Source organism: Poecilia formosa, unplaced genomic scaffold (genome assembly GCF_000485575.1).
Source record: "Poecilia formosa unplaced genomic scaffold, Poecilia_formosa-5.1.2 Scaffold571, whole genome shotgun sequence".
In the NCBI taxonomy this organism is placed as follows: Eukaryota; Metazoa; Chordata; class Actinopteri; order Cyprinodontiformes; family Poeciliidae; genus Poecilia; species Poecilia formosa.
In genome coordinates this window covers 29243-46996 of record NW_006800510.1, presented here as the reverse complement: position 1 = coordinate 46996, position 17754 = coordinate 29243, and the positions used below count along the sequence as shown (strand labels likewise).

The following is a 17754-nucleotide window of genomic DNA, read 5'->3' as shown; positions in this document are numbered from 1 at the left end:
AGAGCGACCGTATGTTTTCTACGCTCCTTCACCCTTACGTACCTTCCTTAGAGGGGTGGGGGGGGCGCCGATTTATGTTTTCGCATCCACCTGAATAATATGTAGTTGCGCTCCTGGTGAAAGCGAAGCGCTGCTTATTTTACATGTCGCCATATCTTATGATTTTTGCAGAGCTATTATATTACTGACGATTAGACAGACATCTTCTCCCGCTCAGAGGAAACCACTGCGCATGTCTGGAGCTCTGCGTGTGAGTAAAGGTGGAGGCGATGGGTGACAACAGACACGCTTGGATTTTACGGCGCCAGCTTAAGACCCTGAACTTCACATTTCAACGGAAAAAAAGCGCAATGCGACTTGGATGTAACGAGTAATGCGACAGTTTTGTAGAAATGTAGTGAAGTAGAAAGTACAGATACTTACTGTAAAATGTAGTGGAGTAGAAGTAGAAAGTATCCATTATTAGATCTACTTAAGTAAAGTACAGATACACGAAAATTGTTCTTAAGTACAGTAGGGAAGTACTTGTACTTCGTTACTTCCCACCACTGGCTAATATAATGAACTCTTCCTCAGAGGAAAGTGAAGTAGGTCAGAGTTCATAGAAAGACGGGGTGGAGGTTCACCTTCCAGCAGGTCAGCCAAACATATCAAACACACAGCACATTCATGTTAGAATGGTCAAGTCAAAGTCCAGACCTAAATCTAACAGAGTATCTGTGGGAAGATTTGAAATAATGGGGACAAATTGAGTTTCTAGATGTCTAACGCTGCTAGACATCAATGCTAACAGAGGTTCTGTTAGCATTGACTCATGGGGATGAATACAAATGCACGCCACACTTTTCAGATTTTTATTCCCTCCATTCAATATTAAACGGCTTTATGTTGATCCATCACATAAAAACCTCCGTAATAATTAAATACAAATTATAGCTGCAGAGTTTGCAGAATTAAAAACAAGTGATGTCATTAAATATTTAACACAAAAACATGTCCGATTTAAATATAATTAATGCTGTAAAATAACAATGTAAATATCAACAGAGGCCCCAGGTTGAGAATATTGAATATTGAATGTTTCTCTGATGATCAGCTCAGACAATATTTACTGCTGATGAAACTGTCTCCTCTCTGCTCTTCGTCAGGGAGCGTCTCTGCGTGTCTCTGTGGGTGTCGAACCTGCCTGTGTTTGGTATTCCGTGCAGAAAGCCTCCCACGCCCCGTGTGTCCACCCACGCGCGGATTTGCGTCACGCAGGGAGCAGCGTGGGCGAGAGAGAGAGAGAGAGAGAGACCGAGAGAGCGAGGAGAAGCAGGCTCTGTGGCGACCGCGCGGAATATCCCACTTTGTTCATTTGCTGCGTGAAGCTGCACGCGGTTAGAATGGTTAACAGGAAGTCTTAACAAAATAAAAGCACGGAGCAGTCGGGAATAAAATGATGACGTTTTGTGCTACAAAAAGAAAATGTTTTATTCAATACTGGAAAGTGAAACATAACATTTGGATATATCCACTACTCATTGTTATGATGGGAGATTTTCAGGTAAATTTCCAGGTTTTACTATTTATTTTTTACAGTTATTATCCAGCAGCTTTTTTCTTTTGTTGCTTTTAGCTTCAGATTATCAAAAACTGGGGCCACAAACATGGTTAAAACCATTCCTCAAAACACGTCTTCCAAGAGAGAGTTATACTTAATGTGTTACAGTTAATAGGTTTTCCTGTTTTTCTCCTTTTTATTGAGAAGCAAAGCAAGAAAAAGAAACTTTTTTTCTTTTTTTTAGAAAAAAATTTTTGTTTTTGTTTGGGATGTACAAAGATAATTTTTCTCTCGAGCCACTTTTTCTGGTATAAGCAGCTCTGTTATCGATCTTATTTGTTATTTTTAGACTTTTATTTATTTATTTCTTTTTGGTTAAGTTGCTGGATGTTTGGACAATTATTCCCTCTGGTTTTGAAAGCTGCACAGCTGTAAGGATTTTCTTTCCTACTTTTTTTTTCCAGACAGTTGTGATGTGTAACCATGACACATTTTTGTTTTTATCTTACAAACCAAATTCAAATATTTTTCTTCCATTTTTTTTGTCTTCAGTCAGAGGCCTCTTAGTTTTTGTTGGATGACTGACTGTTACTGGAGATCTATGCTGCCCACATATATGACATCTATTTGTAAATATTTGGGTGATATGAGTTATGACCACATCTGATATTCCTTTAGTATAAATAATATATCACTGAACTGAACTCTACAAAAACTTTGGCTGTTTGGTTTTTATTTTGTGTTCAAATATTAATTAATTTGCTGTTGAACTGGTAAACATGAGTAGGTCAAATGATTCTGATCCAGTCTGCTTGGAAATTTCAGTAAATTTCCAAGTTAACTTTATATAAGACACCTTCTGAACTTCATGAAATTTCAAGTTTCTCATCAGTTTCTAAATCCAACATGGTTGCTGAACATTAAAACGATTGAAGTTGCAGCAAAAGGATGTTTGTTTACTTTTCTAGCAGTTTCCTGACTGACTGACTAATGTTGCTCTGTGAGTATTTAGTGTATTGCATTCATAAAACACTGAGACAAAAAACTTTTATTGGCTTGTAATGTTAATACTAAATAGCATTAGGTCTGGATGGATTGTTTATTATTCAAAAGTGCAGCATTAATGAAGCAATCTGCTGCATTCTGCCCTAATAATCTGGATTATACAGTTCCAGACTGTGGCGCTCTTATTTTGTAGGCTCAGGCGGAAGTGTCTGCGCGCGCCTCTGCGTGTGGTTTGACCTTTGAGAAGAGTGCAGGGGAGTGGAGAGACGCTGGGAGAGGACTCTCACACACTCACACACTCATCACACACTCCCCACGCACACACGCAACACACACTCTGAGGGAAGAGACGCACAAAGCTCCGCAGCTCCGCGCTGACATTCTGCGCTCTGTTCTCTTCTCTCTCGGCTCCAGAGGAAGGAAAAAGTTTTCACGCAGAGAGGAGAGGACACGCAGAAACACGCACAACCGCTGCCTCGGTGCTGGTTCCGCTGCGTCCTGGAAGTTGAAGGTTCCCCCGGTCTGCGCGCTCCGCTGCTCCTGCGGGATCTCATTCTGTGGGATTCCTCGTTTCTCTCTGCTGTGCGCGAAGCGACGGGCTGTTGTTGTGTTTGGTGAAAACTGAAGAGGAGGAAGAAGAGGAATACAGGAAAGGAAGAGGATCCGGACCAGGGTGCGCCAAAGGGGCCAAAGACTCACCAGGTAGGAAGACTTCATCCACCATGACGCTTCCTCCTCATTCTGTTGCACAAGATGATGAATCTATGATCAAGTTATGCTGCAAAGATGAAAAATGCTCCGGAGATATGCAGCCATGTAAAGGAAATGCAGTTAAATGTAAACATGTCTGCAGATCAGAGTGTAATTCAGTTTGAATCACATAAACATTGCTTAAAGCTTTGAGCACCAACATAAATCGTTCACTTTCTGTATCCTAAATGTTTTATCTCTACATAACTGGACTCTGAATGTTTCAGTTTATTGACATATTTGATGTTTTCTGTGTTGTTGGTTTATTTTTAGCTGCTACAGATACAAACAAAGTGAGTATTTAAGGATCACATCACACCCTCATAGAGGCACAAGCTCAAAACACCAGACTGGTTTTATTTAGAAAGCACTTTAAAGGTTCCCCAATAACAAAACTAACAACTCTGTGCATAAATGCAAAAGTTAAATAAACTATGCAGAAGATTAATGCATTAGCTCACTATAAAAAGACTTATATTTTGAAAAGTGTAAGATAAACCTGTCAGTCATCTGCATACAAATGAAATGTTATGTTTCCGGAAAAATGGCGTCTAGATACAGCATTAAAAAGAAGGGGGCCGAGTTCGGTGCCTTGTGGTACCCCAGGGAATTTCAGGAAGAGCTGGCACCCAATGGAGAGAAATTTACTCGTTGAAGTGTTAAAAATCAAGCTTCAACATCTGGCACCGGTTCCAAAAGGAATCGTTTCATAGGAACAGAGAAAGAATCAACTTTATTTCCGACAATCGTTACCAGATTTGACTTTTGCTTTTGGTTTATTGCTAAAATTTAGGGTTTGAAAGTTCAACATAGTTTCCACCTTTTGTAATCCAGTGACTCCATTCCTGAGTTAATTTAGTAAAATCCATTTCCTGATGCCAGAAGGGCAACCCTAAACACCCACACAGAGGGTACACCGAGCCGTCATCTGCATAAAAATAATAGGAAATTAATGTTTTCTGGAAAAAAAAAAAAAAAATCAAGTAGAGAAAAAAAGGGGGTGAGAATGGAGCCTTGTGGTACACCCCATGAAAAACATGGTTTAAATCCCACAGCACCAGCAGCACACATTCACCATGGTCCATTTCTGAAAAGGTGTTATGAAAGTGTCATGGTGGGATTCCAAGAACACCTTCTGGTTGAGAAATATCAGAGTTTATTTCCGGAATGAGAGTGAAGTCAGAGGAATCCTCTCTCCAGGAGGGAGCCCCACCTGTGTGTGGTGTGTCAGAGCTCACCTGACTTCACCGCTCTGTCTGCCAGAGTTGCTGTGATTTCAGAGGAAGACGGTCGGCTCACCTGCTGCTCACCCAGAGGTCAGCCTTCACTCTGCTGATAAATTTAGCTCCAGAGTTTTGGTCGGAAATAGAAGGAAAACATTTAGAATCAACACAACATGAAACAAACAAAGCCTGGATTCTTCCTGAGCCTGGATGTTTCCTCAATGAAACTTTACATGTTCAGATGACACGTTTCACACGTGTCACTGAAAACATCTCATATTAGACACAAGAGGCAGAGGAAATGCAGCACTTTTGGACAAAATTCACCAGCATTTACTAACAAAACCCAGAACATGCAAAACAACCGTGATGCGGTTAACATCTGTGAAATAAATCGCCTTAAGCTTTAGAGTCCAAAAAATGTTTATCTGCAGTGAGTGACTCCTAAACCGGCGGAGGAGGACGAGAGCGCCTTAAGAAGCTCCACTAGCCCACGTGTTTTTATCATCAATGCTAATGTTCTTTAAGTGACATTTCACGTTCCTTTATTTTCCACCTCTTCTTTATCAAATCTGCTCACGTCCTGCATGTCCTCGTTTTGTTTTCCAGACTCAAAGCTTCGCTTAACGTTTGATCTGATGGGGGGAAAAACTCAAACTTGCTGTTTTTCATTTCATGGTTCATAACAAATGTTTTTCAGCTAAATGCACAATAAAATGATCGTGGAAGTTTTTTGCTACTGACGGAATAACCAGTGAGTAATGCGGCTGTCAGGAAGGAAAAAGCTGAAAATCACTGATTAGTTAAAAATCAGTGCTTCTGATTGTAAAAGATTGTTTTGGAAAGTCTGGAAATTTCAGGCCAGAAGTGAACATGTCTCTGAAGGAGACGATGATGTTAGACTGTTGGACATGTGTGACCGGCCTGCAGATCTGATGCTGCTGCTGCAAACTGTTTGCAGCATCAGGAAGAAGGAAAATCAGACCTGGAGGTCAACCAGGGGCAGCGCAAAGAGGGGGTTACAGGGGGGCCACGTCATCTCTTAAAGTCCTTTTATGCATTATATTTACATTTTTATGTACATTTAAGAGCAAACTAGATATTATTATTGAATAAAATGTAAGTAAATATAATGTTTGACAAACTCAAAGCATTAATAAAGAAAAATAGTTTCTACATTTATTTTACAAATCTAGGGTTTTCAACTTCAGTCATTTTCAACAAAAATGACTGAAATAATATTATTACAAATATTACTTTTGTGGGGTATTTAGTGTACTTAGACAAACTTTTACAATTTGCCCTTTTAAAAATTATTCTGATCAAATATATATTATAAACAAATATTATGCTGTTATTACAAATTTAGGCTTTTAGTTTTTCGTAAACTCTAATTTGAATTAACCATATGTATATTTTAAATGGTGGGTCTGATGAAATAAATATTGATAGAGGAAAATAAACACCATCTATACTAATGTTACAAATCTAGTTTTTCATTTTGCATTAAAATTTTCACAAACTTTTATTATTTGGCCTTACGCTACGTTTTTAATGATTAATAAATATAATGCTGTTATTACAAATCTAGGGTTTAAATTATTCCTAAACATTTTATTGTTTGGCTTAATCTTATTTTTAAAATATATTGTACATATATAAATCAGTGCTCTATTTAAGGGATAAATATGTGTAACGTATATATCTGAGGTTAAATTTAAATCTTAGAAGCAGGTCGTTTGGGTCTGGAACTGAGGGGGGTGTACTTTCTTTATGATGACAGAATGAGGACAGCGCAGTGAAAGTCCTGATATCCGGCTGAGCCGTTTGGTTCTGGTGTGAAACCAGGACCGTCTGTTCGCCCCATCTGGCCACCAGCTACTATTTGTTATTTCAGGGTGAGGTTGCGGCGGATATTCGACTCCGGGAACCTTTTGAGTCCGCTTGAACAAAAGCGACTCAGATCCTCCGTTACATCAGTTTGCACACGTCTGTTTGCTCTAGGTTTTCCAGAAGCTTTTCAGTTCGTGCTGCAGATAAGGAACTCGCTCTGACTTCACGTTCCTTCCTCACGCCTTTGTGCTGCTGGTTGACGTCCATACAGGTCGGAGCTGCAGAGACTTACAGGGAAACTCACTGCTGAGTCACTGCAAACTAATAAATGTAGAGATTAGTGTTTACGTCTGATTAAGTCTTCATCTTGCAATAGGTTTACATGATGTCCAGTGTAAATCAGGCTAATTAGAGGGATTTGTGTGATTAAAACAAGACGTTTTTGAGGAAACAATCCAACAGATATTTATTTATGTTTGGTTTTGTCTCAGGCAGCTTCTGTCTGTGTCATTTTGTGAGTCGACGCCTGCCTGGCTCCCCGGGCCTATTCTGGGCGAGGCAGGCCCACCACCTACACATCCTGCAGGGGTGGAGAGAGGCATGTGGTCCTCCCTGCAAGCCGGGCCGGCTGGCTGCCACTCCTCAGTCAGCCCAGCCTCCGCAGGGCCTCACATGCACCCAGGAAGACTCAAAGCCAAGCCTGTTCTCACTGCATCGGCTTAAAGTGGCAGGAGCCGCCGTGACTTCACGGTTTCTGTGAAAAGTTTAGATTAACGGCAACATTTTTGAGGATAAATGTCAACCTGATAGATGTAGAGACACTTTCAGGGAGGAAAATGGTGGATATTTCTGATTTAGGAACACTAAATGTGTGTTTCCTCAGTTTAGCTAAAAAAAATAACACTATCATAAATGAATGCTAGCTAGTCCTGCAACAATAGCAAATTTTATCTGATTTATCCTCAACACTTGATGCTCAGCAGGTGCATCCAATCCGTAAATGACTTTTCTGGCATCTATCCTTTTGAAATTTCTTTACGTTTTTGAGAAAAAAGGTGATTATTCTGATCTGAAGCTCCGCCCCCTGCCTCTCTGCTGGGCTGCAGCTCAGCCTTACAGAGGAACTGTACAGGTAGCATCATAAATGATGAGCTACAAGCTTTAATAAGGCGACAAAAGCACCAGAGTTTTCCCTTCGGTTTCCTAAATTGCTTGTTTGTAGAAACATCCTGTAAATAATGGTTACATGACATCAGGAAGATATATTTTCACACATTTTCTTCACTTTAATGTCCAAATAGGACCGTACTGACAGATGGCTGGGAAAGCCTTTGATCAGGACTTTGGCTTTTATATGTCTGTTGTCTAGTGTCATAAAACAAAAAATAGACAGAAGTAAAGAGGTCGGAGGTTTACAACCAATCCCAACCTCAACATTCAGTAAAATAAATTAAACTTTTGAAGATTTTAATCTTGTTGAGTCTTTCAAAGTCATAGTTCTGTGCCTTCTCATTTAGAGACCATGTTGCTTCAGTGTTTGAACAACAAAACATGCAAGAACACGTCGTTGTTGTCTTATACTGCTAAGAGCAGTTAGCCTGCTACCCAGTTGTAGTTGAGGTTTATTTTAATTTCCACTTTTAGAGGTTTATTTCTCTATTTTATGGAGTTCTGCAAAGTTTGTCCTCTAATGTTGGAGCACAGATAGAAAATTTGCTTGGTTGTGACATCATCAGGTTTTGTTTTGAACATTGGAAACACAAAGGAATACACTGCTCTTAGCTTGTGCTGCTAAAAGCAGTTAGCCAGCTAGCCAAATGAAGTGGTAAATGTTTCTACTTTTTTCAAAGGTTTTTTTTTTGTTTGTTTGTTTACATCAGCTGACTCTGCGTCCCTCTGTGTTTCAGGCATGGCGGCCGTGTTGCCGAGGACCCTGGGTGAGCTGCAGCTCTACAGGATCCTGCAGCGCGCTAACCTCCTCTATTACTACGAGGCTTTCATCCAGCAGGGCGGCGATGATGTGCAGCAGCTGTGTGAGGCCGGTGAGGAGGAATTCCTAGAGATCATGGCTCTGGTGGGGATGGCCAGCAAGCCGCTGCATGTGCGGCGCCTGCAGAAGGCGCTGCGGGACTGGGTCACCAACCCGGCCATCTTCAACCAGCCGCTCACCTCGCTGCCCGTCTGCAGCATCCCCGTCTACAAGCTGCCCGAGGGTTCCCCCACGCTGCTCAGCGCCCAGGACCGCTCCAACACCGCCAGCGTGAAGATTCCCAAAGCCATTGCCGCCGCCTGCTCCGACCCGGGGAAGCTGGATGTGGCGAGGGAGAAGGTTTCCACCGGGTCGCCCCTGCAGGGGAGCAGCGAGGCGCGGTTCTGGTCGGGCCACAGCAACGACAGCGAGCACAGCCTGTCTCCGTCGGATCTGGGCTCGCCGTCGTCCCCCAGAGACGCCATGGAGGCCCTGGACGCGGCGGCGGTGCAGTCGGTCCTGGAGTGCGTGGACAGGATGGCGCCCGGACTTCCTAAGACGGACCCGGCGGACGTCAAAGAGCAGCTGAAGAACAACAAGAAGCTGGCCAAGATGATCGGACACATCTTTGAGATGAGCGACGACGACCCGCGGAGGGAGGAGGAGATCCGGAAGTACAGCGCCATCTACGGGCGCTTCGACTCCAAGCGGAGGGACGGCAAACACCTGACGCTGCACGAGGTGCTTCACCGAACCGGCGACCTGCGGACCAGTAGGGGGCGCTTCCTCTATGTAACCTGACTGGTTTGTTTCCCGTGCAGCTGACGGTGAACGAGGCAGCGGCGCAGCTCTGCATGAGGGACACGGCGCTGCTGACGCGCCGCGACGAGCTGTTCGGATTGGCCCGGCAGATCTCCAGAGAGGTCACCTACAAATACACCTACCGCACCAGCAAGTAAGATACGAAAGCCACAGCTGAAAACAGGTCAATGCAGCACAGCTGTTTTAGGAGGAGTACACTTCCACCATAAAACTCAAAAATTAAATAAATGTATCTCTCCAGAAGATCAAAATTTGTGAGAAAATAACTCTAAAATTTCTAGATTAATCTCAGAAATTTTTGAATTCTGAAATGTCTTAGGTCCAAAAGAGGAACATTTACCAGAAAAACTCTGAAATTCTGAGATTAATTGCTCATATTTTCTAGAATAAACTTGGAAATGTTTAGGTTAATTTCAGAAAATTTGCAAGAGAAAACACATTTTCAAGAAAAATTGTGGAAATTTCTGAGCTTCAAAAGTGGAAAATTTGCTAGAAAAAAAACAATTAATCTCACAAATTTTTGGGACAAACTTGAAAATTTCTGTGCTAAAAAAGTAAGAAATTTGTAAGGAAAAAATTGAGAATTTTTTTGTTTAACTTCTGAAAATTTCTAGAAAAATGTATGGAAATTTCTGACATCCAAAAGTTGAAAATTTGTACACAAGAACCTGAGAAATTTTCTAGGAAAAACTAAGGAACTTTTCAGAGCTCGTGAAGTCAAAATTTCAACTTTTGAAAATGATCAAAAGTCAAAAATTTTTAACTCTTTTTCCATGTATGCCAGCATCTCATTTGTGAGATATCTGAAGTTTTATATATTTTTCTTAAGGATACAAATGCAGCACAATCTTAAGTCCAAAAGAGAAATGGGTTAAACACAGGCTTCCCATCCTTCCTCTAAGAAATAAACAGAACCAGAACCGTAGGTCCAGAATGGTAACAATCATGTTTTTTGTTTTTCGTTATGTTCTTCTGCAGATCTCGGTGTGGAGACAGAGACGAACCGTCACCTAAAAGGATCAAAACCGAGGTGAGTCCAGCGTCCAACTCAAAGTAATTAATGTGGATCATAAACTCCGTCTTCTGAAGCTGCCCTCAGATTCTAACTTCTCTCCTTGGTTACATTCAAATAGCAGGCAAATATGACCCACATCCAATTGTTTTCTGAGTAATTGAGTTAAATTTCTGGATTTTCTACCAACTGAATGAAAAACATCTTTTATCTTAAAATTCACCAGACACAGACACACACCTGCAGTTTTGGTTAAATTTTCATAAGTTTCAGGTTGAAAGAAACTGATTTGGAAAATGTTTATTTTGCCAGATTTTTTTTATTTCTATTTATTTTAATTTTGGTCCATAAAATACCAATATTTCCACATAACTTTGTACTTTAGTCCATCTGATGATGTAATTTTTAAATATTAAATGATTATTCTGTGCTTGATTTGCTCTTTTACCAAATACTTTTTTACTTGAGTTAAAATATGTTGAAGTTGTTTTATTCTTACTTGCGTGTAACTTTTTGCTCATTCTGGAAACAAAGCGCTGCTATGTGACGTCGACATTCTTCTTTTGCGCTTTCTGGTCGTAAACCGTTCACGCAGAAGTCTGATTGCGGTCACATTTAATTACAAGTATGAACGACAATGTAAAAAAAAAAGATTTTAGAAAGATTTTAGGTCGACACAATTAAACTTTTCTCACTTTGTGCTGCAAATGTTTCTGTTTGAAACTCTGAACCGGTTTCTCTGGAATCATGAAGTGAAACATCAAAGTAATGAAGCTGAAGCTCCACATTAGTGAGGTTTCGGAGGACTCGGGTCTGGCAGCTGGCGCTCCTCTGAGAGCATCGATCTGGAGCAGAGTACAAAGCCGGGTCTGAGCGCTGCTCTCCCGGCGCCGATCGGCCCGGAGCCGGTTCTGAATGGCTCCTCTCAGAGAGCGAGCCGCTGATGGAAAACATGTGGCGGCTCCGCAGGGATCCAGAGGCGCAGATGAGCCGACACCTGCTCACACAAAACTGGGGATTCCCGCTTAAAGCCGCTTAAAACCTTATACTTAAACAGACAGGCTTTTATTTCTGCAGATAAAGACTTGAAATAAAAACAGATAGGAAAAGGAGATTAAATATATTGACTGAAGGGACATAACTGTGCTGCAGGAGAACTTCTTCGACATCCAGGAGGCGCTGCAGGCCATCCACATGAGGCAGGAGATGCTGAGGGAGCAGCTGGCCTGTGCCAAATCCAAAGGAGAGGAGACGGTCGGACGCAACCTGCAGGTAGGACCAACCTGGACGATGTCCAGGAACGCGTCCAGTGGAGAAACTAGATGGACAGTTTAAGATTTCACTGCTGGAAGTAGTTCCTTCTGTTTTTACAGATACAAAACCATTAGATTATTAACATTTTATCACATTTTAACCTGAAACTTGAGTTAATTTTACCTGCTTTAACCTGACAGAGCAACAACAAGAAGTTAATCATTTTTGAAATTTAAATTCAAAAATACTTTATTGATGCCAAAGAGAAATTCAAAATTCTTCACAGAATTATTGTAGATGGTGATGGGTGTGAACGGGAAAGATCTCCTGTAGCGGTCTGTATTACAGCAAATATAAATGGCCTCTGACTAAAGATTGGAAAAATGGAAAGAAAGGAGAAATTTTCTTCAAATAAAGCCTGAGTCAGTTTACGCACTTTTTAGATTTTTCTAAAAAGTAAATAAGTTTCCTCTGGAGTTCTGCTAAACTTTGTTGCTCATAAAATCCTGATAAAACACGTTAAAGTTTGTGTTTTCAATACGTCTCTGCTGCAGAAAGTGTCGCACAGCATGACGCTGCCACCACCCTGCATTAAAGATGCAAACAATTTTTTTTTTTTCATAAGAAGAGATTTCATAGCTGTGTTGGATGAAAAAGACGTCCTGCTGTGATTTAAAGAGACAGTGACAGATTCATTCTTTTGCCTGTCTCTTTAAGAGAACCCCTTAGGAGCCTCGTTTTGTCGTGATTGGTCAGTTTTAGACCAGAATTAGCATAAATTAGCATATAAAAGCCCATCAGAGCACTGGGCTCCCAGCTGATGCCTGGTTTCTGTGAATCAGATGCAGCTGGAGCGCCTGCTGGCGAGGCAGATGGAGATCCTGCAGGACGCCGCCGTCCAGGAGCGGCTGCAGGCTCTGGACTGGAGGATTCCGCCCGCTGCCCTCAAGTACCTCAACGACGCCCAGAACACCAACGGAGCCGCCGGCGCCGCTGACCTCAGCAGGGACAGCCAGGGTAGGCCTTTTCAGCACTTTTCACTCATTTCTGACACTTTCTTCTGGCTCTCTGCTGCCCCCTGTGCCCAGATAGAGCACATTGTTTTCACTCTTTGTTGTTTTTGGAGCTGAATTTAAATCTAATTCACGTCGACGTGAAGCTTCTGACTGGAAGTAAACGCCTGAAAGGTGCAGATTTTCCACACTCGGCTGTCAGCCGTTTTTCTGCCTGGAGTTCGCAAACAGAGGAGAGGAGGAGGGAGACAAGAGGAGAGGAGGCGCATCATTATTCAGGATCTTTCTTCTCCTCCAGGCCTCGTCTCATTTTCATCCTTTTTCCTCTCTCACCCACTCCCGACAGCTCATTATAACGCTGTTCCCACAAATCCCACAATGCACCTGTAATTATGGCGCCCACGCCTGTTTACCTCTAGCCAGAAGCCTGGAGGGGGGCGTCTCTCTCTCTCTCTCTCTCTCTGATTCTGCTCTACTTTTCTTCCTGTTTTTCTTTCTCCTGAACTTTTCGTGACTCTGTCTATAGATAGAAACACTGAGACTGTTCTCGTTCCTGGTCATTTTCCTCCAGATGATCGACCAATCAACCTGCGAGTGGTCAGTCAGAGCATGCAGGAAGGAGACCTCCCATTGGGCAAGCAGCTAGCCAATGAGCTGAAGCGCCATCACAACCACAACCACAACAACAACAACCACAACAGCAGCAGCACAGATGAGGCCAAAACACCAGCAACAGGTTGGTGACAGTAGATTCACTTTAATTAAACCGCCTTATTGTTGTCTTTTAAAAAAGATACATAAAATCATACAACTTCTTAGAAAAACAACTGTGAACATGAACTACGTTTGCAAAATTGTCAAACAACTAAACCCTAAAAGCTTCTTTCACATGATGTAGCTCCATATTTCAGTCACACCTTTCAGAGTTCACCTGAATTATAATTTAAGTTTTAACATATCTGTAGATTTTATCAGGGATTATGCAGTTTCGTAAAATGATGAAACACGTTCTAGATTTTTAGTCTAAAAGTATTCACTTTTTGTACAGCGGACCTCCGCCTGTTCGCTAATTCTTCTGGGAATTGTGACTCCAAATTTATTGGGTAAAATCCACCTGTCAGCAGAAAAAAACATCTTCAATTTAATCGCAGAAAATTAGTTGATTTTTCTGTGGAACTTGGCAACAAATTACCTGTGGAAAATTTACCAATTCACAGATATTTGCTTTATAGAGCATATCTAAAATATTTAAAAAGTAATATTTTGTGAAGCTAAGTAGCGATGCTAGCTGATGCGTTATCATCTGATGGTTAGAAAAGCAGTCAATCCAGGAGTGGCTTTCATTTTCCTTGGTGCTGATTGGCTGAAACCCAGAGAGTGGAAATAAGGAAGAATGTTCATATTAGCTTCTCTGCTAATTAATGGTTTCCACTGTCTATGTTAATGCAAATTGAGATATATTCTCAATATAAATTTTTTTGGGATAAAATTGATAGTTTTCACATCCTCAACTTTTGTTTGAGTCTTAACTTGTCTGAATTTGATGGAAAGGTGGGAATCACCATAGCAACAAGTGACTACGCATTTTTCTGAGCCTCTGATTCTCATTACTTAGTGAGTTATATTTTCTACTGTTAAACACTAAATCAGTCGAGCAGTATGTGCAGGAGGAAGCTGTTATCTGGTGAATTTCCGAGCAGAAACCAGACTGGAACCCATCAGAAATTTTCTGAAAAACCCGAACGCTGATGATGTCGCATTTTATTTGTCTCCAGAAAACGGGACGTCACAGCGAGCGCCCGGCAACGCTGAGAAGAAAGTCATCAAATCAGAGCCAGAAGACTCCACATAGTGCCTCCCGCCTCTCCATCTACCCACCCTCTTCATTCTACTCACTCAACAGTATGCAGTTATCACCCATCTATAGATACTAAGCAAGCACAGCCACAGTAGAGCCTTAACAACCAACGTTGCCTCATGAATAGCATTTATTTTAATTTGTCTCTTTGTTTTTAAAAGTATTTGCCAAAGCACCTGGAGAGCACGTCAGGAAGCCCCTCGGTGCTCTTTGTGTTTTCTTTGGATGTTGATGTGAGTTAAACTCGGTACCTCTGCTTTCTGTGCCAGGGCCTGAATCTTAACTCCACTTCTGCTGTGGAGGCTGAAGCATCGGTTGGTGTTGATGCATTTAGCAATTTCTGTTTTTGAACAATCGTGTCGCAAACATGATCTGCTTGCTAAATCCACACTGTTGTTAGTGCTCATTCAGGGCAAAGGTCACGAAATCAGTCTTGGGAGTGAACTGCAAAAATTTTACCAGGCAGTTATGGTTTAGTTTCTAGTGCAAATATCTTGGTGCACTTGAAATAAGACAAAACTAACTTACAGCAGCTTGTTTTAAGTGAATAACTCCTTAATATTGACGAAACAACACTGGATCCACTGGCAAAAAATCTTTTGCTTAAAATGATATAATCTGCAATTGGAACTAGTATGTTTTCATTAATATTAAGGAATTATTCACTTGAAACAATCTGCTAAAATTTGATGAAAAGTTACTTGTAACTAAGTTAGTTTTGTCTTATTTCTAGTGTGCTAAAAATGGCTTCAGATTTTATTTTGATACTTTGTAGTGCTGTTGTGGTAACGATAAAAGTTACGATAAGAACTAAGCTGATTAATGTGCTCTGTCCTAATCAAGTAAATTAAATTAAACTATTTATTTTTTCTGTAACTTTATAGCTGTGGATACTCCTGATAAGCATACCAGTTGTTATATACTTCTTTAAGACAATAGTCACATAAAGTAGTATAGTTTCACTACTAAACTGCACACAGTAACTATTTATCCATATTTTCAAATTTGTCGATATTTATTGATGATCTCGTTGAACAAAGTGGAGAAAATAGTTCATTTAACAATCTGGGAGATTTTAAACCTCATTAATTTGACTTTATTGTGACAAATGATGCCTGGTATTAAGATATTTGCACAAGAAACTAGAACAATAGTGGCTAATATTTATTTTGTTTTTGCGGTTTGAATCATGAACACATCCGTAATGGATTTTAATGACTTTAGTTTCCATCCAGGTGTTTGCTGTAGAGGGTGGCGGGACAGAGGATGAAGTAAGGAGGCCGAGTTAAGGTGCAGCCCTGCAGCAGGTTGTCATTTTTTTAACGTTTCCTTCAAACGAGGCGGGACTGACCGCTGCTGCCTCGTGTGTATTTATGGCAGGTAATTTATGAAGAGGATGTACAGGAGCTGTTGTGGATCAGCAGCAGCGAACGTTTCACGTTGTAATTTAGCAAAAACACTGCTGTCAGTGGAGAAACTTTCAGGAATAAACACCTGCGTGTTTTTTGAGGATGCAGAAAAAGAAACGACGCTCGCAGGTTTGGGGGGGCGGAGGGGTTTGTTGCAGTGGCTGCAAGATTTAAAAAAAGAAAAAAAAAATGAAATAAAAAAATGTATTGCTGTTGTTGAAGCAGCAGCTTGTAAATATAACAAATAGCCTAATCTGTCAGCCAGGGTTTTCTGTGTCCAGTGTAACTTTGCTGTAGATTTTTGGTGTCGATACAGTGTTCATGTATGTAGAGCTACAACAGAAAAAAAAAAGAAATCTTAATTGTCACTAAGGAAAAAATGGTGTCTGGTATATAAGAACCTGCTTTTAGCCTTAGCTCTAACAGTGTTTTCTGGCCATGTGTGCAGATTTCCAACGTGTTGTTGATGTTTAGACGTAGAAACATGACGGCTCAGTGTTCCCTCTGTGTAAATACATCTGTTTGACCCCCTGCACATAGTTTAGTCTCACTCAGAGATCAATGCAATATTTATGTAAGTAATAAGTCTATTTGCATCTTAATGCGTTGTTTTTGTCATGTGCTCAGTAACTGTGTGTCCGTCACCAGGGTGGGACCTTCGGGGAAACGTTTTCGTCTGTCTGTATTTCTGCAGGTTAGCGATGGCAGAACGCTCGCATGTCGTCTCACTGATCACTGTTTCTTTTAAAGTGATAGATTAGGCTTTCACCCAGTTATGCACCTGTTTTTTAAACACTAATATATTTTATTTGTTATACAGCACATAAACATTAAACTTTATTTTTTGAACTCTATGGTTTGGTGTGTTTTATGGTTCTGATTTTCTTCTGGTTCTTGTGTTTTATATTTTATTTTTTGGCTGTGTTGATGTAAACGGTATAAATTGATCAGATTGTGCATTATTGGGTAAATTTAAATTTTTTTTTGTAATGTTTTCCCTCTGCTTTTTCCATCCTTTATATTTTTTACTTTTCTTTAGGTTTATATTCTAAATTTAAAAATTTGTTTTCTTCTTGTTCAATACTAAAAAAAAAAAAAACATAAACTTGTCAATGACCTTATAACAACTTTTCACCAAAAAAAAAAAAACTTTTTGTCTGTAACAGAGAAAAAAAAATTAAAACAATTTGACAGATATACATCACAGCATCTATAAGAAAGAGTTTTTAAAGCAAGACAATAATAGCTGAACTGGGCATTCAACAATCCAGAAAATAATATTCTGTTCACATTTTTAACTTTAAAACATCATACAGGAGACACGAATGGAATAATTTGTTTACAAAATGTTTAGTTTTACCATTAATCGACTCATTTTGTCTATAGGAACAAAACCCCTCTTTGTAATGTGAAAATGAATCAGAATAAAAGTCTCCCAGTTTAGAAAAATCCAAAATAATCCTTGATTTAGAGGATTATTTTGGATTAGAAACATAGAGGGAGATTTTTAAAGGGCCTAAAACTTCATAAAGGGTATGTATAGCTTCATGAGGACTGAAGTTAATAATGATCATAAAAACCAAATCTGAAGAAGTGATGTGATTTATCATTCAGAAAGCTGCCATGTTTGGCCTTTTGGACACATCCTGCAGGTGAGGATGAGCTGCAGGTCGCTTCCTTTGGCTGCAGATGAATCCCTGAGCGGCTGATTTGCATCAGCGTCACATCAACACATTGTGAAAGTGGCTCATGACTCACTCTGACGCAGGTCTCCTTCTCACGTCCACACACATACACATACACACACGCACGCACACACACACACATACGTAGACAGATTTTCTCTGGAGAGTAGCTCGGCGCATGAACGCCCACGCCGAGCGCCGCTCCTCCTCCTCCTTCCTCCCTCCTCTTCCAGCACAAGTCACAGATGATGATGATGATGATGATGATGATGGAAATGTGTAACCATGGAAACGGCTGGAGGTGGGCGGCGGCTCCACCGGTGGTGGGCGGAAGCCAGCCAGCCAGCCGCTGAGCAGCGTGGGAGGGATGTGCAGCCA

At 40.8% G+C, this 17754-nt stretch overlaps 1 protein-coding gene across 1 annotated transcript; it reads left to right on the top strand.

Annotated features, from left to right (window-relative positions):
- Nucleotides 1–2785: 2785 nt before the first annotated feature.
- Nucleotides 2786–16545, top strand: LOC103129702 (NGFI-A-binding protein 1). The gene is made up of 8 exons (XM_007540885.2): nucleotides 2786–3250; nucleotides 8262–9064; nucleotides 9145–9278; nucleotides 10124–10175; nucleotides 11310–11429; nucleotides 12254–12428; nucleotides 12996–13160; nucleotides 14200–16545. Exons 2-8 carry the CDS (start codon nucleotides 8264–8266, stop codon nucleotides 14274–14276), a joined length of 1524 nt encoding a protein of 507 aa, XP_007540947.1. The 5' UTR covers nucleotides 2786–3250; nucleotides 8262–8263; the 3' UTR covers nucleotides 14277–16545.
- Nucleotides 16546–17754: the final 1209 nt, after the last annotated feature.

Coding starts and splice junctions, on each gene's coding strand:
- LOC103129702 (XM_007540885.2), top strand. CDS start 8,264: ATGGCGGCCGTGTTGCCGAGGACCCTGGGTGAGCTGCAGCTCTACAGG. Junction 9,279..10,123: donor TACACCTACCGCACCAGCAA/GTAAGATACGAA, acceptor GTTCTTCTGCAG/ATCTCGGTGTGGAGACAGAG. Junction 11,430..12,253: donor CGGTCGGACGCAACCTGCAG/GTAGGACCAACC, acceptor TCTGTGAATCAG/ATGCAGCTGGAGCGCCTGCT.